Source organism: Castor canadensis, chromosome 2 (assembly GCF_047511655.1).
Source record: "Castor canadensis chromosome 2, mCasCan1.hap1v2, whole genome shotgun sequence".
NCBI lineage: Eukaryota > Metazoa > Chordata > Mammalia > Rodentia > Castoridae > Castor > Castor canadensis.
This window is the reverse complement of record NC_133387.1, coordinates 160,564,775-160,590,057: the sequence shown is the minus strand read 5'-3', so window position 1 is coordinate 160,590,057 and position 25,283 is coordinate 160,564,775. Positions and strand designations below refer to the sequence as shown.

General features: G+C 38.9%; 1 protein-coding gene across 10 annotated transcripts in view; it reads right to left on the bottom strand.

The window, feature by feature from the left end:
- Nucleotides 1–25,283, bottom strand: part of Iqch (IQ motif containing H) — a 246,002-nt gene that overhangs the window by 118,934 nt on the left and 101,785 nt on the right. For 5 of the 10 annotated variants that reach the window (XM_074066284.1, XM_074066275.1, XM_074066274.1 and 2 more), the window contains 3 exons: nt 11,828–11,898; nt 10,006–10,038; nt 9,279–9,455 (listed from right to left, as the gene is read on the bottom strand). The exons of 1 other annotated variant lie outside the window; for it this stretch is intronic. In XM_074066284.1, coding sequence (XP_073922385.1) covers nt 9,279–9,455; nt 10,006–10,038; nt 11,828–11,898 — 281 coding nt within the window. The remainder of the gene's footprint in view (nt 1–9,278; nt 9,456–10,005; nt 10,039–11,827; nt 11,899–25,283) is intronic. 4 more of the 10 variants (XM_074066279.1, XM_074066281.1, XM_074066276.1 and 1 more) reach the window with 3 other exon arrangements.

Sequence of the window (25,283 nt, the reverse complement as noted above, 5' to 3'; positions counted from 1 at the left end):
TCTCTTAATATCCAGTGGTGCTTTTCACAGGAAGCACCATGTTGAGTACTACTACCTCTGTCATTTCTACATTTCTATTGACAAAAATTCTTTATTCTTAAGCCTAATGTCCTCTTAGGGACATGTCTGAAACTGTGCACAAGTACACTGAAGTCAGCAACCTTATAACAAACAAAGCCAAAGAGGCACTGGGTTTTCAATGTGCTGCCATCTATAGTGACTGAAAATTTAAGTTATGGAAAAGCACTATTTTTACTTACAAATATCAAGAGGGGTAGTCTAGTTGGGCACTGCTGGCTCACACAGGGATCAGGAGGATCATGGTTTGTGCTTTGAAGCCAGCCCCAGCAAATAGTTCATAAGACCCTATCTCAAAAACACCCAACACAAAAAAGGGTTGCCGGGGTGGCTCAAGTGGTAGAGCGCCCGTCTAGCAAGTGTGAGGCCCTGAGTTCAAACACTAGTACTACTAAAAAAAAAAAAAAAAAAGAGGGGCCTTAAAGAATGTGGTGGTGGTAAATTTTCTTCTTTTTTTATATTTTTCTATATTAAAAACAGAATAAATTCTATTTTTAAATCAAACCAGAAGAGATTTGGATGACAACAGCAAAACATAATGTATTCGACACTTTAAAAAAAACAAGAAAAGAAAATTTTGTTGTTCACTGCAAACCCACTACATTTCAATTATGGAAAACTGTTGCACTAGAAAAACAGACACTCTGCCCCATGGTTTTGAAGCTTCTAACGCCTTGGGCAGAGGGGCCTGCTGCATGGAGGGGTTTCAGTTCGTCAGGTATTAGTTTTCCATGACGATGGCCTCTTCTTTCTTGGATTTAGGGAATTAATTGTTTTCAGTATGTCCATGTTTTTAGATATATAAGCTCATCTTTACCAAACATAAGATGATGTTGCTTTCCACATTTTAAAAACTTTTTCTTATAAAAAAATCAAAGAAAAAAATCCTAGTTAATTTATCAATAACTATTGTGCCACAGCACTGGGTTGAGTGAGTATTCCTGTATTAGATTATTCATGCTCCATCTTTACCAAATGAATGTTAATTGAAAGTAGCAAATACCAGGCAGAAAGATAAGTAAGAGGAAAATAAGTCAAGAGATACATGCACCAATAAAGGCACGATAAACAAACATAGCAATGAAAAATTTTAAAAAATCTTCAAATTGTTTTTCTTTTCTTGGCTCTGGGTAGTAGAATAATTACACTGGCATTTCAAGTAATAGGTCTAAAATGTAAATTTTTCTGTAACTTTAGAATCCAACTTTAAATAGCACTATACAAGTTAACTTAAGAGCTGTTATAAGGGCTAAGAATGATGGGGAAAGTCTTCTCATCAAGAATCTGGCCCTTTCAGATATAATCAGGACACCAAGAGAGAATGCAAACTGTGTGGTGATAGAAGTAAATTCCCTTGTCTTGGATGGGCAAGAGAGAGCTAGACACGTTAATGCCCCCTTAGGCAGACATTGGTGCTGGCAGGAGGAGCTGTGACTCTGAGTGTAAGACAAGTGGCACATGTTCAACAGAAATGGCCCATGGCTACATTGCTGCCTCCCTTCAAGAATTGGTTCCGATGGTAGGAAGGTTAGAACTCAGGGAATGACAGTTTTCATCCGTGAGAAATAGATGTGCAAAATAATCACAGATGGACATGCACGGAGCTGGTTGGTCCTGCCAGTCCCATGTTTGAGCCATCATCAGACTCTGAGACTCCTACAGAAAGCAATGCTATGGATGGAAGGTTTGCCAGAGAATCTGTCTCCTTGGAGATGTTAATGTATTTCTGAAATTCCTTATCCTTACAGAGAACTGTGTGGAATTGGGACCACCTATGAAAATGGAACAACGTTGGGAGGAAGTTCAGAAGAAAGAGGACTCAAGTCTCTTTCTCAGACAGTGCCTTTACTCCGGCTGGTCTACAGTATTTATGTACATCAGCAAATGTATTTTAGACCTCCTGGTAGAATAGCTTTGGAGGGCTGGGGTTGCAGAATGTAACAGGGGCTGTTTTAGAACAAAGGGATTACACCGTCCTACCTTTTTGGATGATATCCCAGCAAAGACCTGCTCTCAAAGGAAAGTCACTCTTGGACATCAAATAGACCACTCAGGCACTAGGAATCTCTGGGTTTGGAGTCAGCTATCACATAACTGTAGTACATCTGTCACCGAGAATGCCACACACGGGAGTACTTTAGACTTAGAACAAGAAAAGACATGCCTCTCAAGAGAAAGGCTTCCCAAATTAAAGTGGTGCATCAGCATTGTGAGATCCACTGAGCAGGTAAAGATGAAGCTGCTCCCAATCTGCCAGGAATAAGAGCCCTGATTAAAGGTCAGGCCAAGCTTCAGGCTCTGGCTCCTTCTGCTAGTCTTCTTGATTCAGCTTCATGGACTTGTCTAGTATTATTTGTTGGCCTTCCCTCCCTCCCTCCTTCCTCTCCTCCCTTCTTCTCTTACTCTCTCTCCCTCTCTTCCTGTCTCCTTTCTTCTATTTCCTCCCTCCCTCTGCTTCTCCCTTCCTTTTCATTTATGAAAGTAAACAAAGCTTTGCTGCACTCCCAATGTCATATTACTGACTCAACAGCAAAATGTTTTCCTCCTAGTGGGCTGGATATCTGTTGAGACATCTGCATTCCCACCTGGTCCTTCTTGGAGCCCAGTCACCCCTTTCTTTACCTTTGTGACATGCCTGCACTCACAAATTGGCCCCCACACAGCACAAACCTGTGGCTGTAGCCCTATTACTAGCTTTCTTCTCTGACTGAGTCAACTAGCTGGGAAATGCTCTTCATCTGCAAAGTACAATCACTAATTAGGTAGCTTTGAGTTTCTGGAGCAGTTATTTAGGGAAAATTCTAAATGTAAAGCAAAAAACAGGAAGCCATGATGATTACATATGTTAGTAAGACCTGATGTGAAGCAAAAAAAAAAAAAAAAAAAAAAAGAAACCAACAACAACAAAGGCCCAGTATTGCATTTTAAAATTTAGGAATAACTACCACAAAGAAAACTTTTGGAAAAAAGGACAATATTTCTAAGCTGATTTTTTTTTTCTTTTGTTGTAGTTTATTGAGATAAAATCCTGGGCTATGTGGCCCAGGCTGGCCTCAAACTCGACCCTCCTGCTTCAACCTCCCAAAAGCAGGGATTAAGTACTCCATACCCAACTAAGCTGAATTTCTTCATGAAAAATTTGGTTTTCATATATGGACAGCATGTGGGTATAGAATTAAAGTGGATCCCTAAATGGAATAAAAGCAAGATCTCCCAGTAATAAATAGTCAAGCATTTGGGAAAATCCAACATGGATTCGAATCTATGAGCCAATGTTCACTTTCCAGCTAATAGCAATCCATCTAGGTAAATGCAATGTATGAAAAGAGTGAGTTCTGCCTGTACACTACTGTTCCAAGTAAAAGATTACATTCAGAGAAAGACACAGTGTCCCTCAAAGATGGAGTCTTCATTTTTTCCCAATGATTAGGCATGCCATTTGTCTCACTCTGTTTTTTAACTTTGGTGAAGGTCCGTGTTGTGTTGATTTTGTACAAAACAAACATCAGAACCTCAACTGGCCAGAATTACTCAAAAGGTATCAACAATATTCAGAGAGATAGCTGATTTAATCAGGGTTCAGAGATTTAGCTTCAATATTAAAATGTGAGGCATCCTGAAGGTTTCTAACCTTGCCTTTTACTCAATAGACCCAGGGAAACAAACCTCAGCAATGAAGTCCAACTAACTTGGATTCAAATCCATCCTCTGCCACGATGTGCTACACCCTGTAGGGCAAGTTATTACCCTCTTTGAATCTAATTTTCTCATCTGTAAAAAAGAGAGGTCCCCTAAGAGTTTCTGTGATGATTATACTGTATGTGAAGAGGCTCAGCTCCAGTCACTGTCTCACTACTATAGACGAGGAAACTGAGGCTCAGACAAGGTAAATGACTTGTCTAAGACCATACAGCTAGTTGGTGGATCTTAACTTCTATTTTTTTTTCTTTTTCTTTTATTATTCATATGTGCATACAAGGTTTGGGTCATTTCTCCCCCCTGCCCCCACCCCCTCCCTTACCACCCACTCCGCCCCCTCTCTCATCCCCCCACCCCCTCAATACTGGGCAGAAACTATTTTGCCCTTATTTCTAATTTTGTTGAAGAGAGAGTATAAGCAATAATAGGAAGGACCAAGGGTTTTTGCTAGTTGAGATAAGGATAGCTATACAGGGAGTTGACTCGCATTAATTTCCTGTGCGTGTGTGTTACCTTCTAGGTTAATTCTTTTTGATCTAACCTTTTCTCTAGACCAGGATCTTAACTTCTAAAATAGTAGTTTTGTTATTATAAGAAAAAAATCCTCTTCCTAAATATCTCAATCCATAAAGAATTAAAGGAAAGAATTACTGGTAAGGTTTGTCCTTGCTACTCTCCCATCACCTTGTTCCAGTCCCTCTTTTTTCCCTTGTGGTGCTCTCTTCCATGCCGTACCCACACTTCTCTCCATACCACCAATGCTCACAGGCTAGCTGTCCAGAACTCTCCATATGTCCCTTGTTGAGCTTAGCTCTCATTGCTCAGCCTTTCTGCTACCACCTCTTACGTCGGAGCCAGCCGTGCCTCTGCTGCTTCTTATTTGCTAGACTAGAAAGCAACTTGTTATGCTGACCCCTATGAATGCACTAATGGACATGACATGGTATGGTGGAGGAGTGATGGATCTGAAGCCAGAAGACCTGGAATCTGGTCTGTCACCACTTTCCTCTGTGGGCTTCACTCAGGGCACATCATTTGCCTTTCTGACTTAATGTGTCACCCCTCCAGAAGTACACCCTTTTTAATAAACTCCTGGAGTTGGTAAACCATCAGATCAAAGACAATTATCTCCAATGGCATCACCTCCTGCACCATGAAAAAGACCCAGTGTATTTCTTTTTCCTTTTCCATTTTTTATATACACAATTATTTAAGCAACTTTCAAGCAAAAATAGATGACAAATTGCCCATTTCACCTGATATGTACTGTTGAGGAGAAAACCCCAAAGAGTGATATGCCAGTATTCAGGGGTCTGCATGTCAACAAAAATAGTCCTTAGATGACAAGACATAGAAACTGCCTAAGATTTAAGTGTCAATTAAAAATGAGAGTCTTAGTCCTTAGGCTGTGTGAAAAGAACAAAAAGGCAAAAATAGAGAACTCACTGAGCAGAGCCACACAACAGAAAAGAACAGAGTGTAAAGGCCGCTTAGCAATTTCCTAGGAATAATTCCTGCAATTGCTTCGAAAGGTTTTATTATTCAAATGAGTTCTCCTGACCTCTGGAACACATCCTGAGGAGAAAAATCCCCACCTCAGATGTGTACTCATGTAACGAACACGCCCAATAGATCAAATTCTGCTAGAGATCAAACGGAACACACCAGGAGGGCATTTTAAATACACGGAGTCTATTTTCAGTGAAATGCGAAGTTTCCTTTTCTAGAAAGAGGAACATTTTACTTTCTGCTGCATTGATTTGACCTTTTCTACTATCCTTCGAATATTTTCTGAGAGAATGTGGCACAGTTAAGGACCACTTGGGACAGTTATGATGGATGGGTTGCTTCTGCTGGGGATATGCCCAGGAAGCCTGACAGGATGGGAACCAAAAGCAGCCTGAGTCTCAGCTCCTGAGCCGAGACCCAGCAGTATTTTCTCCATTGGTACAGGAGAGAAGCTCAAAAAGCACACTATTTCCACCAAAGTAAAGCTTGAAACTCAATTTCCTGAGGAAAATGTGTATGTAGCAACCCTGTTGATCACAGATCACTTGAATGTTTGCTGATTCTTATAATGCTCCACCTTGCCACTCCTCTACACTTACATAAGGTCACTGCTTTGTTTCTTGTAGTACTGACCATTCCTTTGTTCCCTCTGACATTACCTTTGTTCACTGCTGTGTCCCACTGTCTGGCACACTGCCTGGCACATGGTAAAAAGTCAATAAGGCTAGTTAAAGGAATGAATGTGCAAATGTTAAAATTTAAATTCATAAACTGGGTGCCAGGGCCTCACACCTGTAATCCTAGTTACTAAAGAGGCAGAGATTAGGAGAATCATGGTTCAAAGTCAGCCCAGGCAAACAGTTCGAAAGACCCTATCTTGAAAAAAACCTAACAAAAAACAGGGCTGGTGGAGTGGTTCAAGTGGTAGAGCTCCTGCCTAGCAAACAAGAGACCCTGAGTTCAAACTCCAGTTCCACAACCAAAAAAAAGTTTAAATTCATAGTCACTTGGACTGTATTACAGCACAAAGATGTTCTTGATCATGTGAGCTGGCCTTTATAATTTAATGCTGAGCAATGTATAATGGCAAAGAAAATGATAGTACATCTTTAATATGGAATATTATATAGCCACGAAAATGTTTTATAGTGAGTTGTAAAGGGTTGTGACAAATTTTTAGATAGAAAGAGGAAACTCACAGTGAAATCTATAGTTTGACACAGACAAAGGCTTATACCAAAGCCTGGGTAATGCCAAAAGGTTGAGATATTATGAAAAAACTCTTGCTTTTTTTTCCTCTTTTCTGAACTTTCCAAGTATTTTATGAATGCTCAGGTCATAATTTGTTAAATGAAAGAGATAAAGTTAAAAAGTAAAGATTATTTTGTGGCTTGCTGATACTCCAACATTTCATCAGGTGTATAGAAGCAAAATCGCTGATCACAGGCTCTAACAACGTGCAGCAGACAGTGCTGTGAAGACAGGAAAGCAGTCCTTGAGGTTTTTCTTGTCAAGTGAATTCACTTTGAAAGTTTAATGTCAAAAACACACAGGTGAAGGTAGCAATGTCTAATGAAGTGGGGAAAATGGTTTCAAAAGTTTTTTCTCTTCTTCCTTAAATGAGGTTTCACAAGAGAAAATGAGTCTAAAAGAGGAAAAAATAACCATACTTTTTGTTTTTTGGTACTGGGAATTGAACTCAGGACCTCAGGCATGCTTGGTAAACACTCTCCTCTTGAGGTATGCTGCCAGCTCTTTTGTTATTGTTGTTTGGATCTTCTTTTATTATTTTTTAAATTTTTGGCAGTACTGGGGTTTGAACTCAGGGCCTCACACTTGCTAGGCAGGCACTCTACCTCTTGAGCCACTCTGTCAGCCCTTGTTGTTTTGTTTTAAGATAGGGTCTTTGCCTGGGCTGGCCTCCAACTCTTGATCCTTCTCCCTCCACCTCCAGAGTAGCTGGGATTTCATGCATGCACTGCACTACCTGGCTTTGGACTTCATTTTGAATCTCCAGGTTGCAGAGCTCTAATTCTTGTCAAAGTAAAACCTGACCTCTCTCTAACCTTTCAAGCAAGACAAAAAAGGCTACTAGATTGTGTTGGAATATAAAGCCAACTGGGGGGTGGGGAGGCTGCCGGAGTGATTCAAGAGGTAAGAGTGCCTGCCTAGCAAAGTCAACCAGGGAGCACCCTGCACTCTAAGAAGTAGACTATTCCCCTGCCAGATAGAACAACTTACAGCCAAAAGTGCTGCTAGATGGCATCTAGTGACTCTCAAAGTATTTATTATAAAGCCTGAAATGCTTTCTTCAAACATAATATAATTTGAAGGTAAAGAGGGAAAACAGAGGCCGGGTGCAGTGGCTTACTTGGGTAATCCCAGCTACCTGGGAGGTAGAGATCGGGAGGATCATATTTCAAGGCCAGCCCAGGCAAAAAGTTAATGAGATCCCCAAACCTATTCTTTCTGTAGTAAAAGAAATCTTACTGCTGGATTTTAATTTAGAAAAGTTTTGAACATTCAGAGGATAATATAAAATCTGCCAGGCATGGGTGGCTCATGCTACAATCCTAGATATCAGGAGGATTGCAGATTGAAGCCAGGCCTGGCAAATTGTTCGAGAGAGCCTATCTCAAAAAAACAAAAAAACCCAACACACAACAGGGTTGGCAGAGTGGCTCAACTGTTAGAGCACCTGCCTAGCAAGTATGAGGCCCTGAGTTCAAATCCTAGCACTGTAAAACTACCATAGACACATTTTAATTTTTTGTCTTCTCTGCTTTATATAAATACATGTGTATGTCTACCTATCTATAATTCAAGTCTCCTCTGTATTTCTTTTTAGTCCTATTCATCTCCCCTCTTCCCAAAAATAAATATACATACAAATTTAGTTCATACTCCTATAGTTCAATAGATATAAATGTTTGCTGTACCCATGAAGTTAATGATCAAAATATGAAGCAGATCTTAACAGAGCTATCAATATGTCTGCCTTAAGATAACAAAAGATTTATTTGCAGAACAAACAGATTTAGAATAAAGATTCTTCAACTTTCTTGAAATCACTAGTGTTACGAACTCTACTACCGCTTATTCTCTGGATTCTTAAGACAGCCTGACAATTTCAGTTATTTGTCCTCTTGAGTTTTGGCTACTTGGTTAACTTCTGGAAAAGGCTGTGAAAGTCAGAACTGATAGAGCAGATATGACAGCAGAGGTAACAGCTGCTGTCAGATATGGAAGGAAACAAAGACACAGACCGGATCATCTGCACACATGACATGGGAGAGGGAAAATGCTGAATCATATTGGAAGGGCAGGGACGTAATATATTTTAGAAAGATTTCATCAACAATGATTGAGATTTGTAAAGCTTTCTAATGGGAGCTCTAGGAGTTACACAGTCCAGTTTTGTATACTAGGTCTGTCATTTAAGCAGTTGGATGACGTCATCTCTCTGCAGTTCCTCCACAGGAATGGAGGTTAGAATAACGAAGTGAGATGTTAGGTACAAAGCCTGGCACAGAGTAAATGCTTAGTACGCTAGCTGCTTGTACAGAAATAGTAGCAGTAATATTTGGAGAACCAGCCCACAGGGAAAAGGTTACCTAGCCTGGTATGTGGCAAGCCTCACTGTGTCAGCCCTTTACCATGGCAGCAATGGTTCTGTGGTTGTCATGAAGGCTCAGTGGGTACAGAAGGCACTCAGTCACTTAGTGCCACATGCACAGGATATGCTCAGTGCATATTAGCCATTGTAAATCCACCCGCAGTTTCCTCACAATAAGTCAGGGGAACGAGAGGAAGGAGCCACTTGCACCAATCAGTTTATCTAGGAGCAATGTATCTAGGTTCAGAACTGTCTGCAGTCAGCTCTGCAGGAGTAAAAGTGAGCCCAGAGAGAGATTCTTACTGATAAGAAAATCACTGAGAAAGGAAGGCTGACTAGAGACTCTTAAAAAGCACTTCCACACACATGAACTCACCTGTCCTTGCAACAGGGAGGCACATCCCCTCTTGTCAGACAGGAAAGCCAGGTTTAAGTGAGTTGCCAAAGCCAGTTCCTCTCTACTCCCAGAGGAGAATCCAGCGCAGGGTGGTAGTGGTGGTGCATGGGCCAGGGGAAAAGTCCTTGCTGGCATGAACTTGCTGTATTGTGGGAACTATTTCAATTTTTAAACTTTTTTTTTGTTAACATTAGTTGTGGTTAGTTTAGCTTTAAATCCCACATCCCCAGCTACCACATCACGAATGCAGTGTGTGTGTGCGCGCGCGCGCACATGTTTGCATATGTAAGCACACACATACATGTGCAAGCACGCACTTGTGTAAGTAAATACATGCTGGAGACAACTGAATTTATTTTCAGCATCTTATTCTTGAAGTGTACTTTTAAATGATGAAAATCTTTAATTGAGGTTATAAGCTGATGTGATTTAGCCAGATTTTGAGAATGCTAAACCATTTGTTTGGATTAAAGACTGAGAAGTGATCCAGTCCCAGGGCAAAGAAAGGTTTTTCACTTTAAGTGAACCACAGTTGTTTTTTTCTTCTGAAAACATGACCTTATTTCTTTTATAAAGGAAACACCACAGAACTTTTGCTGTTGTCCCCAGCTGTCAGGCAGCCTCTCCCATACTTTTGCCCTCAAGCAAAAGGAAGGGACATCAGGTGACAGATCCCAAATTTCAACTAGTCACACAAATTACAAACCTTCTGATGGCCTGTTGACCTTTGGTCTCCTCCCTACAATGAAGAATGAGACACAGTTTAAATCAAAATAACTCTCCTGGGCAATTTAACAAAACAAATAAAGGCTCAGAGCCCATCCCCCTCCCTGCTTCCCGCTGGGCCAGCCTGTCCCCTCTTTCCATGCAGGCTTGAGCTAATGCTTGAAAGACCTTTTCCACCCCCACACCAGCTCTGCTGGCCAAGCCCTGTTTGCTTTGAGGAAAGAGTTTGACAAAGTAAATATTTACAAAAATAACAATGGTCAGATGCTGCTCCCACTTCTAGGGAACAATGGGGAAGCTTTTTCAAGAAAGGGCTTCCCCATGTGGCACCACCCTGCCAGGTGGCAGAGCCCGACCATGGTCTGAGCTGGCCCTAGCATGCCATGTTGCATCTTTCTCTTAGCCCTTTAACTCCAGGCACGGTATACTTTCTACAAAGTATATGAAAAATTACAGTTACCACTGAAGACTCAATTCAGAAATATTGTACCAATCTGGGACTACAGTCTTTTAACATTACTGCTAGTAGTAATAGGGGATTAAAGCCAGGGCTAATTAGAGTTCAGAAAATATGCCATCATTTCTAAAAAAAATGTTTGAAGTAAACCGCATACTGGCTAAAAGCTAGTCAGAGTATTTGTATTACCTGTAGATCCGTTCTCTATAAAACTTGGGACCTGAGTGCTTGCAGGGTGAGAATTAAAACAGGTGCCTCCGCCTGTTCATGTTGGGCACATTAGCCTATGGCCTTCTCACAGCCTGTTAAACAGCTGAATTTGAAACAATAATGGAGCAAGCCAAGCACTCGCCCGAAGGCCTGTCTGTCTTGGGATCTGGCCATTTACATTGATTTTTTTACTCACATTTTTCATGAAACATAAATATTTGCCATGGCAACTGGGGCGTCACATGACACGCTACCACATAAATAGTCTAGAAATCTCTTAAGGAGAAACAGCCCACCAGCACTGAAGAAACACTGAGAACCTCTCAAGGGAGAAGTGGGCATAAAAGATGAAGGCTGGGAAGGATGGGTCACCGTCTTCTGTAGAGACAGAGCACGATTAATTTCTTTGGGGCCAGTCTCCAAATTCTCTCTTTCCTCATGAGAGCAGCAGCACACGCTAAGCCAGAAAAGACATTGCCAGCTGTCTCCTTTCTGTAGTGAAAAGTTTCAATGATCATAAATTCGTCTGTGACCCAAAAGCATAAGAAAGCAAGCTAGAAAGTCCAGCACCTTTAAACTGGGGCCATCGTCACAAGGACGAGTCTCATTGTACTGTGAGGTGCTAATGCTGAAGAACTACAGAACCCCTTTCTTTTCCTCACTAGGGCTTTCTGTGTAAGGCGGGAGGACTTTGTTTACTGCACAGTGACAAGCCTGTACAACACAAATTTGGATGTAAAACAATAACTTGTATCCTGGACTCTTGTACCCCTGACCAGCTAGTAATATGGGCGGAGTCAGCTACTTTGTGAACCTCACAAAGGAGGACTCAGTATTTTAGACTCCATGGAAAGTGTCATGGTGGAACTGACTTACAGAATAATCCCCCTTTTAAAATCAGAGGCTTGCTATGTAGCTGAGTGGTAAGAGTGCTTTCCTACCATACAAGAAGCCCTAGGTTGATCCCTAAAACAGCAAACATGTAACATGACATGACACAAATCCCAGCAGCAGCTGAAATAGCAGTTATTTCTGTGTGAGAGGCACACTGTAATATGCAGACATTACCAAAAAAATCTCACAGACAATATTGCAAATCAAAACATTTTTCTTCCTGTAATAGAACTATGAATACCTTTGACTTTTGTTTCTTCGGAGGCACCTTCACATTTGCTGGTGGCAGTTTCTGAGGTGTAACAAAGGGGGCTGTGGATGGAGGGGCAATGTTACCTCTTCTGAAAGAAGGGCTGAGGCAGTGGGTGGGCGCTAGTGGAGTTGCACCTTGAGAGTCAAAGGGATCTGTTGAACTCTGCTCCCTGTCAACTTTCCTGTCTCCATTCTGTGAGACATCGTGACCACTGACTTCAAACGCAAAGCGGAGAGCACGGAAGGGCCACAGTTCCATCAGATGGAAGGTCACCCCCCTTTCATAAACTGCCTAGTTGAAAAGGCAGACTTAAAATGCAGGCAAATTAGAGAGTGAAAGTCATCCTACAAAATGTTTCACTCAAAGACTTCTTTAAACAGCCAGATTCCCATTTCCGGGACAAGAAAGTTAACACAGTTACATAGGATATGGACTATCCTTGTGTAAAGATGACTCTAAAAAATGTAAATGACTTGGGGCAGTGATGCACCATAAAGATTATTTTTGAAATTAGTTAAATCTGTAAGCAACAACTTTTGGAGAATGTTTTGAGTCCACAGGGGGGTGGACATTCATGGTAGATAACAGTTACATCTCTCCTGCTGTGTGGCAACCAACTCCACTCCCTTTTCCAGACTGCCTAAGCCTGGCCTTCTCAAGGGAGAAAAATTCTTACATTACTCTTTCCAGGAAGGAGAAAAAAATAATTTATTTAAATGGTTAATTGAATAAAAGTCGTGGGGCTTCTTTCATCTCAATTCCTTCAACTCGCCCCCCACCCTGCTCCCTGCCTCAGTTCTATGACAACAATCTTCAAAGGAATTAACAGACATTGATCAAAACCAGCATGCTAGGAAAGGATGTCAACACTTAATTTAGACTCTCACCTTGAGGACTCAGTTCTGTCAGGTTGCTTCTAGAGGACTGCAAGGAATATTTTCAGCCATCTTTTAAAAAGTAGCAAGAACTCATAGCACTGTTTGTTGCTTCTGGCCCACTCTTACACCTCTTTTGTTTCCCTGGCTTCCAGCCAGCCTCCCTGTGACTTGAACTCCCTCCTCTGGCTAGTGTGCCCTAGGGGGATACAGACCCAAGATAAGCCTACTTGTTTTGCTTGAATTCTGCATTTTGCACTGTCCTGCTCCGCTGTCCACTTGGACATGATATCCCACTTCTGCGGGTTAGTCCATACTCCAGCCTACAGATTCATCAGTAAGACCTGTTTTTCCTAATGTCTGCAGACTCAGTACACATTTCATTTAATTTGAAGGTTCCTATAGACAAGTGAGATTTATGGCTAAATTCTTATGTTGAAACAGTAACAGCTGACAAGTTTTCACCTTGGAGGATTCTAGTAAGATTTAACAGGCTTTGATAGGACACAGATCTCAAAGATACGTAATTTCACATGGACGAGCCATAGTTACTGGTGTCTGAGAATTTTTTGTAGTTACCCGAAGACATGCTGTCACTAAGTCATAACTTCATGTACCCTTGGATTTTATGGGGCATATACCCTATAAATGTGTCTCCATCTTTAATAAAACTGTATCCTGAGGCACTGCCTATTTTGCTACTCAATTTCCCTTCTGGACAAAGTTTTATGATAAAATTTTCCAGGTGTAACGTCAGAAGAAAAAGCCTGTCTTTCTTGATAAATTTGCATGCTTCTGTGATAGTTACTAATCCCAGACTGCCAAGTAACTACCCACCTTTCTTCTGTGCTGATTTTAGAATCCTAATTTTTTTTTCAGGGTTGGACAGTATGCCTAGTTCCTAGGGTTGTCAGATTCAATAAAAAGTAAAGGACATATGATTACATTTTAATTTCAGATGAACAGCAAGTGATTTTAGCATATCTCAAATAGTAAATATATTTCAATATCCTACCAAGAACAGAATTTTCATGAACGGGTTGGACTGAACATAACTTCTCGTACTAAGTACTTAGTATAACTATGTCCTTAATTCTAAATGTAACCCTATCCCTGGACATTCACCACCTAGTCTTCGCGTGGCTAACAGTGGGCATGTGACCAGTGAGACTTAAGAGAAAGTACACTTTCTGAGGAGAGACCAACAGAACTCTTTCCTCCTTGTTCCTGCCCAGATCCATAGCAGCTATCTTGTGGTCAAGCATGAGGAGAAAATCAAACAAGCTGAAGAGGGTAACCATGACAGCCCAGCTAATCGGCACCACTGATCCAAGACTCCCTTTTCCTGTGTATGAGACAACTCCTCATTGCTGAAGGCACTGGTGATTTTCTGATATTTGCAGTCACACACATTCCTGACTGGTACTCCCTATTTCCTTTCTCTCTCTGTCCTTCTTCCTCTCTCCCTTCCATTCCTCGGCTTATTGTCTGTGCTGGGCTTCAAGTCCAATGTTCAGTAGTGGTGGCAACAGTGATTATCCTTTAACTGTCCCTGGTTTTCACCAGGACACAGAAGTGAAGGGTTTTGGAAGTTTCTCTACTGAGAATAGTTTTTGCTCTGAAAACAATAATCAGGTTCAGGTAATTCTCTTCTACTCTGTTCCACCCTCATCCTCAGCACTGAATTGTATCCATCATTTTTATACTTTTTGTTTTCCAACTTGACCTATGTTGAGATGTTTATTAGGTTTTTCTTTTTTAATCTATTACTATGGCAAATTACATTGCTAGATTTTTCTAATGTTGAATCTTTCTTACATTCCATGTTACTCTGATGAATATTAAAATACTACTGACGGTTATTTAGAATTTTTTCCTCTGTCTTTCTAGATGAATTGGTCTAAATGTTTTTTTTTTTTCTTGCACTGTCCTTACTCAACTTTGGTGCCAAAGTTATAGTAGTTTCATAAAAATAATTTTCCTCCCTATGCTAAAATAAGAATTAACTGATCCTTTAAAATTGGTAAAACTTGTCTACACAAGGCCTGAAGTCTTTTAACACATCTGTGTGTGTGCATGTGCATGTATCCATGTATGTGCTTAAGACAGAGAGATAGCTTTGAAAATCAATTCACATTACCTAATGGTATTGTTTTCTTTTAATTTGCTACTTATTCTTGAGTTAATTTTGTGAATTTAAATTTTTCTAGGCAAGTTTTCTTTCTTTTTTTTTTCAGTACTGGGGTTTAAACTCAGAGCTTTACATTTGTTAGGCAGTCACTCCACCACTTCAGCAAGGCCCCAAATTTTCATTTTGTTTCTTTAAATGTGTTGGCATAAAATGATCCTACTATGATTTAAAAAAATTCTAGTGTGTCTGCAGTTATCCATTCTTTTCATTTTAATATTATTTACTTATGTTTTATCTTTTCTTCATTACTATTGCTAGAAGCTTGCTTATTTCTATTCTTTTCAAGGAGCTAATTTTTAAACTCTTTTGGGTTATTTTTTATTATTTTGATTTCTCTCTCTCTCTCTCTTTTTGGGTTTGAACTTAGGGCTTCATGCTTGTGAGGCAGGTGGTTTACCACTTGAGCCATTCTGCCAACCTTGTTTTTATTTTTTTAAAGTTGCCTTTTATTTATTATTTATTTACTTTTTCCTAGTTTGCTTTTATCTTTCTTTTTTTTTGAGACAGGGACTCTTTATGTAGCTCAGGATACCTTGAACTCACAATTCTCCTGCCTCTACCTCCCAAGTGTTGGAATTATACATAGATGTATACCACTGTGTCTGGCTGTCTTTTCCTATCTTCTTGAATGTGACTAAGTTTAGCTCATTTATTATCTATTTTTCTGGTTTCTATTAAATGCAGGCAAATAATACATGAGAAATATCCAGAAATTATGAAAGGGATTGGCTTACAGATTCAAGAATCCCAATAAATCCTGAGCAGGCTAAATGAAAAAGCCTACATGCTTAGACCGATCAAAGTGAACCTGTAAACACCAAAGCTAAAAAGAACTTATATGCAGCTGGGGTTAACTGGAGAAGACAAATTTTAAAGTTATTTTTAAAGGTGCCATGATTACATATACTATGGACTCCCCAGTAGAACACAGATTCCTCAATGGCAGCTATGATAGCCAGAAAACAATGGAATAATATCTGCAATGTACAAACTAGATCTCCTTCAAAACTAAGGACATACCAACACACATCTTGAGGCAAATCAACAGCTTAGAGGGTTAACATCAATAAACGTGGACTAATGCAAACTTAAAGAACAGAATTTAGGTATAAGGGAATTGATGTCACATTGAAGGTCTGAGGTACAAGAAAGGAATTTGAGCAAAAGCAGCAGTAAATGTGTGGAATAATATAAACAAATACTGATTGCACAAGAACATTGGTAATATCTTAGGTACTTTTTGAAAGAGGACATAACTGAAATACCTGAAAGCAATTGGATTCAACTTGCTAATATTTTCTGAAGGACTTTTGCATCTACTTACACAAAGACTGTTGGGCTGCTGTTATTTTGTCTGACTTTCTCTGGTTGTGCTATCAGAGAATTCTGGATACATAGAATGATCTCAGAAGTGTCTTTTCCTATCTTAAAATTTCATTGACTTCTACCTTTATCTCTATTACTTACTTACTTCTTGCTTGGATATAATTAATGTTCTGTTCCATTTTCTTAAAGGAGGAATTTAAATCATTTCTTTTCTAAAGGGAGCATTTATTGCTATAAACTTCCTTAAGTACTACTTTAGCTGCATCCTAGAAGTTTTGACATGTTTTGTCATCTTACTGTTTAATTCAACATATTTTTAAATACTCTTGTGATTCCCTCTTTGACCAGTGGGTTCTTAGGAAGTGTTTTGTTTAATTTTCAAATACTTGTGAGATTTTCTAGGTAAATTTTTCTGATTTTTAGTTTAATCCTGTAATGGTCAGAAAACCTACCATGATTTCATGATTTTTTAAAAACCTGTTAAGATTTTGTGGTCCAGAATGTGATCTATTTTGGCCACTATTATATGTTTATGATAATTTGAAATAAATTGTGTTTATGTTTTACTATTTTGTAAATGTGTTAAAGTTGGTTGATAATGTTAAGTCTTCTTGAACTTTTTGTCTATTTACTGATTTCATTGATTATTGAGAGAAGACTGTTGAAATCTCTGATTAAAATTGTAGATTTCATTATTCTTTCCATTTTATTATTTTTGCTTGGTGTATTTTAAATGTTGTTGTTGTACTCCAGAGGCACCTGGACACCCACATTTATTGCAGCACTATTCACAATAGCCAAGTTATGGAAACAGCCAAGATGCCCCACTACTGACGAATGGATTAAGAAAATGTAGTACTTACACACAATGGAATTTTACTCAGCCATGAAGAAGAATGAAATCTTATCATCCGCAAGTAAATGGATGGAAGTGGAGAACATCATTCTGAGCGAGGTTAGCCAGGCTTAGAAGACCAAAAATCCTATGTTCTCCCTCATATGTAGACTTTAGATCTAGGTTGGACTTGGGTCACATGATAAGGGGAGAGCACACATGGGAGGTATGGGGATAGGTAAGAAACCCAAAACATGATAGTATTTGATGTCCCCACTGCAGAGGAACTACTACAGAAACCTTAAAGCGACAGAGGTCAATATGAGAAGGGGATCAGGAACTAGTGAAAAGGTCAGTTAGAGATGAATCAACTTGGGATGTAACACATTTGTACATAGAAACAATGCTAGGAATCTCTCTGTGTAGCCATCCTTATCTCAACTAGCAAAAATGCTTTGTCTTTCTTATTATTGCTTATGTTTTCTCTTTAACAAAATTAGAGATAAGGACAGAACAGATTCTGCATGGAAGCGAGGGGGGCAGTGGGGGAGAGAGAGAGGGTGCGGGGAGGTAGGGGGGAGAAATGGCCCAAACAATGTATGCACATGTGAATAAATGAATTAAAAAAAACCAAATTTTGTTGTTGTTAAGTACATACACATTTAGGAATGCATGTTTTCTTCCTGAACTGGCTTTTTTATCATTGACTTGCCTCTTTATTCCTTGTGTCTTGTTGATCTATTATTAATAGAGCAAATCCAGCTTTATTTTCATTACTATTTGAGTGGTATATCTTTTTCTAGTCTTCTGTTTCTATGAATTTTTAATTTACATCTCATTTATGCCTGGTCCCATCATATACTTTTTTTTGGCAGCACTGGGGTTTGAACTCAGAGTCTCACACTTGCTAGGCAGGCATTCTTACCAATTAAGCCACTCCTCTAGCCCCCAATTTTGGAATAATACTTCATTGGGCCAGATAGCTGACTGTAACCCTGGAATTTAGTGCTAGTTTGGAGAAATCTAACCGTGGACAGTTGGTATTGGCCCCCGGCCCCAACCCTGCCTGTGGACAGACCTTTGGAACAGTCAATTAGAATTCTATTCCAGCCAGTATCACCTGTGACTGGTTTCTACAGTGTTAGGTCATAAGTCCACCTCAGCAATAGGCAGCCCTTAGCAGTGTGGGCTTTGGTCCTACCCCAGGGTTATGCTGATCATGGCAGGCTATCGGCTCAGGTTGTGACACATTTTGGTACCACTGGTGGCCACAGTTGTGCCATAGAAGCGTGGAGATGGTCCATTCACAGTGACTGGTCAGAGCAGTGCAGAATTCATGAGTGCCTTTTTTTTTTTTTTCATTTTTCTTTTATTATTCATATGTGCATACAAGGCTTGGGTCATTTCTCCCCCCTGCCCCCACCCCCTCCCTTACCACCCACTCCGCCCCCTCCCTCTTCCCCCCCCAATACCCAGCAGAAACTATTTTGCCCTTATTTCTAATTTTGTTGTAGAGAGAGTATAAGCAATAATAGGAAGGAACAAGGGTTTTTGCTGGTTGAGATTCATGAGTGCCTTACCACAGGCCAGTAACTGTGGATGATATCTGGGCCTGTTCAGGCCCCAGAGAGAGGCTTGTAGGGACAGACTACTCTTTCTAGATAATCTCCTGTTTCTTTCTGAATAATATACCAATAGTATATTTGGTATAAACCTGGGCTTGGATTGTCCTCTAGTACTGAAACAGAGATAACACACCAACAGTAGACTCCTGGCAAATCTGGACCTGGATGCCCTCTACTGCTGAAATAGTGGAAGTGACTCAGAGAAAGTAAACAGCCTGTTAAATTTCAGGAAAGATAAAGACAAACAAAACTAGATTAGGAAGATTAGAATCAATCCCTAATCCTTCAATGCCCAATGTTACACACAAGCATGATGAATTTTAAGGAAACTATGACCACTCTTAATACTCAAAATTAGGTGCCACAAACTGAATGGGGCAGTGATCAGTATTGGAGAACTCTCAGACAGAAATTTTAAAGCAACCGATATAAAGAAACTCAATGAACTTGAAGAAATTGTAGGGAAATGCTTCACTTCTTCAACAGAGAAACTTAACAAAGAGATTGAAGCTAACCAACAGATGGAAGCAACTTTAAAAAAAAATCAAACAGAAATTCTTAAGCTGAAAAATATACTCAGCAAAATTAAAAAGAATTTAGAGGCCATCACTCTAGAATAACATGGCAGGTTAGAAATTTCCTCCATGTAACTCCATGAATGAGAAATGTCAGGGAAATAAAGGGGAGACTATTCTGAGGAGAAAAAAGGGGGAGAACATTAGAAATTAAGAAAGAGGTGACAAGAGAGCTAAAAATACAGAGAAACAGAAAGGTGATGCAGAGCAAAGCAGGAAACAACCAGTTTGCAACTCCAACTCCAGTTTCCTAGGGGATGCAGAACCCAAAGCTACAACCATAGGTAAGCTTAGAGACTGCAGGTAGCCCTAGAGACAACAGACTGGCAGCCCTAGCTGCAAGAAAAACGTGGTGCTCTGCAAGCCTTAAGTCCAGTGAGGGGATTTGGTCTGACAGTGACTCCTCCTGCATGGCAGCATTAGAGAAGTCTACTGCATCTCTTCCCATGTCTCGGAGCACTATAACCAGGCACCATCCTGAGAGAGAGCTTAATATTTGAAATCAAGCAACTCTGGGGACCTGGAAATAAGAGATAATCACAAGTCAGGGAGCTGGGGACATCCTGCCACAGTTTCTGAGTGGGCCAGGAGCAAGCCCCTTTGCCAATGCATTACTACCAAAGCTTTAAGCTCACAGTGTGGCCAGCAATTGCTCAGCCTCAGGAAATGTTATGTCATATGTCTAGAAATTTACCCATTTTCTTGATTTTGCAACTTATTGGAATATAAGTTTTCAAAATATTCCCTAATGATCCTCTGGATTTCAATGGTATCTGTTATAATATCCCCTTTTGCATCTTTAATTTATTAATTTGGATTTTTTCTCTGGTCTGATTAGTCTGGCTAAGGGTTTGTCAATCTTGCAAAGAACTACCTCTTTTTCATTGATCCTTTGCATTGTTCTTTTAGTCTCTGTGTCATTAATTTCCAACCTGCTCTTTATTGTTTCCACCTACTAATTTTGGGTTTGGCTTATTGTTTCTTCTAATACCCTGAGGTTCATTATTAGACTATTTACTTGACATCTCTTGGGTTTTTAAATGTAGGCATTCATAGCAATAAACTTCCCTCTAAGAACTGCCTTTCCAACATTCCAAAGGTTCTCCAATTAGAAGACACAAAGTGACTGAATGGATTAAAAAAAAAAAAAAACCCAACTAAAACCCAACTTCATGGTACACACAAGAAACTCACTTCACCCTAAGGACAAGTATTCCTTAGAGTGGAGGAATAGAGTAGGATATTCCACACAAATTGAATCCAAAAGAAAGCAAGAATAGCTATACTTATATCAGATATAATAAACAAATCAAAATCAGTACAAAAAATAAGGAAGGTCATTATATAATAATAAAAGGGTCAATTCAGTTATAACAATATTCATGAAATAACAATTCTAAATATATATGCAGCCAATATCAAGTACCCAAATATATACAGCATATATTAATGGACTTACAAGGAGAGATGGACTCACATACTGTAATAGTTGGGGACTTTTAATACTCCACTTCAGCAATGGACAAATAATTCACACAGAAAATCAAGAAACAGCAGAATCGGCTGGGCGCTGGTGGCTCACGTCTATAATCCTAGCTACTCAGGAGTTGGAGATCAGGAAGATTACAGCTTGAAGACAGCCCAGGCAAATAGTTCACAAGACCCTATCTCAAGAAAACCCCTCACACACACACACACACACACAAAAAGACTGGTGGAATGACTCAAAGTGTAGGCCCTGAGTTCAAACCCCAGTACCACAAAAACCAAAAAAGAATCAGTAGAATTAAGCTGAACCCTAGAACAATCCCACCAACAGCTAATGAATGCACATTTTTCTCATCAGCAAATGGAACATTCTCCAGGATAAATCATATGATAGGCCACAAAACAAGTATCAAAAATTAAAAAAATTGAAATAATAGTATCTTTTCTGAGCACAATGCAATAAAGCTAGAAAACAATAACAACTCTGGAAACTACATAAATACATGGATATTAAACAACTTACTTTTAAACATCCAAAGCATTCAAAGGACTGAAGAAGCAAATTTTAAAAATTCTTGAATTTTTAAGATTCTTGAATCAAATGAAAATGGGGACACAACATGCCAAAAACCATGGGATATAGCAAAAGCAGTACTAAGAAGGCAGTTTATAGCAGTCAATGCCCACATCAAAAATGTAGAAAGCTTGCTGCAGCTCAAGGAATGAGAAAAACAAGAACAAAGTAAGCCCAACATTAATAGAAGGTTAAAAAAAATAACAAAGTTCAAAGAAGAAATAAAAGAAATGCAGACTAAAAAAATACAAAATGACCAATGAAACAAAAGTTTGTTCTCCAAAATGATAAAAAATAGACAAACTCTTAAGCTAGACTAAAGGAAGAACAGAAGTCTAATAAAATCAGAGATAAAAAGGGAAATTTTACAACTGACACAACAGAAATACAAAAGATTAGTGATTATTATGAACAACTATATGCCAACAAATTTGATAATCTAAAGAAATGGACAAGTCCTAGACACATAGGCACTTGTGCCTTATCAAGACTGGATCAAGAAGAAATAGAAAACTATAGTAGTCTGATAACAAGTAATGAGATTAAATCAGTAATAAAAATAACAATAAATAATCAAAGAGGAGCCCAGGGCCAGCCAGGTTCATTGCTGAATTTACTGCTAAATATTTATAGAGCTAATACAAAGTTTTCTTAAGTTGTTCCAAAAAATAGAAGGAATTCTTCCAAAAACATTGTAAAAGGCCAGTATCACCAAAACCAAAGATACAACAACAATCAAAAAGAAAGAAAGGAATGAAGAAAAAAATAAAACTATAGAAAAAATTCTCAACAACATACTGAATCCAACTGCATGTTAAAAAGATTATTCACCGTGATTAAGAAGGATTCATTCCAAGGACGGAAGCAAGTATGGTTCAATGTATATAGGTCGATAGATGTGATATTCCACATCAACAGAATGAAGGACAAAATTACATGGTCATCTCAATAGATGCAGAGAGAGCATTTGATAAAATTCAGTTTGACTTCATGATGAAAACCCTGCACAAATTAGATATAGAAAGAATGTAGCTCAACATAATAGAGGCTACTTCTAATAAGTCAACAGCTAACATATCCTGAATGTGGGAAAGTTAAAAGCTTTCTCTCTAAGATTTGGAACAAGACAAGGATGTCCACATTCACCACTTGTATTCAACCTAATTCTTGAACTCTTAGAGCAATCAAGCAAGAGAAAGAAATAAAGGACATCTAGATTAGAAAAGAAGTCAATCTGTCACTGTTTGTAGACGACATGATCTTGTATATATTGAAAACCCCCAAAACTCCACCAAAAACTCCATTATAACTAATAAATGAATTCAGTGAAACTGCAGGATATAAAATAGATACACAAAAATCAGTAGTGTTGCTATATGCCAAAAGCCTGGGAGCTAGGGGTGTAGCTCAAGTGGTGGAACACTTGCTTCGTATGCGTGGGGTCCTGAGTTCAATCTCCAGTACTGCATGATCAAGTTGATCTCACTTCAGGGATGCAAGGATAGTTCAACATATGTAAATCAATAAATGTAACACAGCACATAAGGAGAATCAAGGACAAAAAGCACATCACCTCAATTGATGCAGAAAAGGCCTTTGACAAAATTCAACATCCTTTTATGACAAAAGCTCTGAAGAAACTAGGAACAGCAGGCATGCACCTCAACATAGAAAGGCAAACAACAAAGCTACAGCCAACATCATACAAAATGGGGAAAACCTGAAACCATTTCTTCTAAAGTCAGGAATAAGATGAGTAACCAAGGAGGTGAAAGGACTCTGTAATGAAAGCTATAAAAACTTGAAGAAAGAAATTAAAGAAGACACCAGAAGATGGAGAGGACTCCTACATTCATGGATTATCAGAATTAATAATGCAAAAATGGCTATACTGCCAAAAGCAATCTACTAATTATGCAATGCCCATCAAAATCATAATGTTATTTTTCACAGAAATAGAAAAATCAATCCTACAATTCATATGGAAACATAAAAGACCCAAAGTAGCCAAAGTATTCCTAAGCAAAAAGAGCAATGCTGGAGGTATCACCATATTAACTTCAGACTATACTACAGAGCCATAGTCACCAAAACAGCAATGGTACTGGCACAAAAATAGACATGAATACCAATAGAACATAATAGAAGACCCAGATAAAACCTCATGGCCACAGTTATCTGATCTTTGACAAAGGAGCTAAACATACACTGGAGAAAATCCAGCCTCTTCAACAAATGATGCTAGGAAACCAGTTGTCTATGTGCAGAAGACTGAAACTAGACCCTCTATCTCACCCTGTACAAAAAAAAAAAAACTCCAAATAAATCAAAGATCTTAATGTAACTCCTCAAAACTTTGAAACTGCTACAGGAAAAACTCTGGAAGATATAGGCATAGGTAATTACTGAATAGGTAATTTTCTGAATAGGACTCCAATTGCCCAGAAAATAAGAGCAAGAATTGACAAATGGGACTGCATCAAATTAAAAAGTTTCTGCACATCAAGAAAATTACTAGAATTGAGACAACTCACAGAATGGGAGAAAATCTTCACCAGCTATTCAACAGATAAAAGATTAATGTTCAGAATATACAATGAGTTCAAAAAATGAAACAGCAAAAGAATAATCCAATTAATAAATGGAATAAAATAAGAATAAAAATTCTCAGAAGAAATACACATGACAAATAAATTCATGAATAAATGTTCAACATCCTTAGCTGTAAAGGAAATGCAAATCAAAACTACACTGAAATTCCATCTCACCCCAGTCAGAATGGCTATCATCAATAACACAAACAACAAACGCTGGCGAAGAAGTGGGGATAAAGGAACCTTCATACATTGTCACTGGGATTGCAAACTAGTGCAACCAATATGGAAATCAGTATGGAGGCTTTTCAAAAAAACTGAAAACAGACCTACCTTATGATGGTTGCCATGCTACTCTTGGGCATGTATCTGAAGGAGTGTAAGTCAGGATACATAAAGACACTTGAACACCTATGTTTATTGCAGCATCATTCACAATAGTGAAGCTATGCCATATAACTGATGAAAGAATTAAGAAAATGTGATATATATATATATATATACACATATACCTATATATCCCATAAAGAAGAATGAAATTTTGTCATTTGCAGGTTAAAGGATGGAATTGGAGAACATCATGTTTAGTGAAGTAAGCCAAGTTCAGAAAGACAGTTTGCATGTTTTCTCTCATATGTGGAAGACAGATCCAAATCCAAATCCAAGCATTATCATATATACATATATGTACAGAACATTTTTCTAATAGTGAGACTGTTAGAGGAGACTAGGGGAGGAGGGAAAGAAGAGAATGATAGAGTATGAATAATATTGAATTACATCACATCTCTGTAGGAACAAGACAGAACAAAATGCAGTGAAAACTACTGAACAATACAGAATGGGGGAAAGGGTGAGGAAGAGTAATAGAGAGGACTAGACTGACTAAAGAACAATGTATTTACAGGTGAAATACCAAGGCAAAGCCCCACTGAACAATGAGCAGACACTTAAACAATGAAGGACAGGAATGGAAGGTCATGCTAAGGGGAGGGCACTAGTTGGAGAAGGAGGGTAAATGAAGAGGGTAAAGGAAGGAGAGTATGGTTGATGTACTTTCTATACATGTATCAATGTGGACATTGAAACCTATGGAGGTCATTTTAAGAAGAGGGGGAATAATGCAGGGGATGAACCAAACCAGTGTACACTGTATGTTAAAAAAAAATCTGTATACGAGATACCTGCATACCCGCTTTGTTCACAATAGCTAAACTGTGTTGAGATGCCCAACAACTGATGAATGGATAAAGAAAATAATACAAACACACACACACACACACGCACACACAATATTATTCAACCATAAAGAAAAATGAAGTTATGTCATTTTCGGGAAAACAGAAGGAACTGGAGGTCAT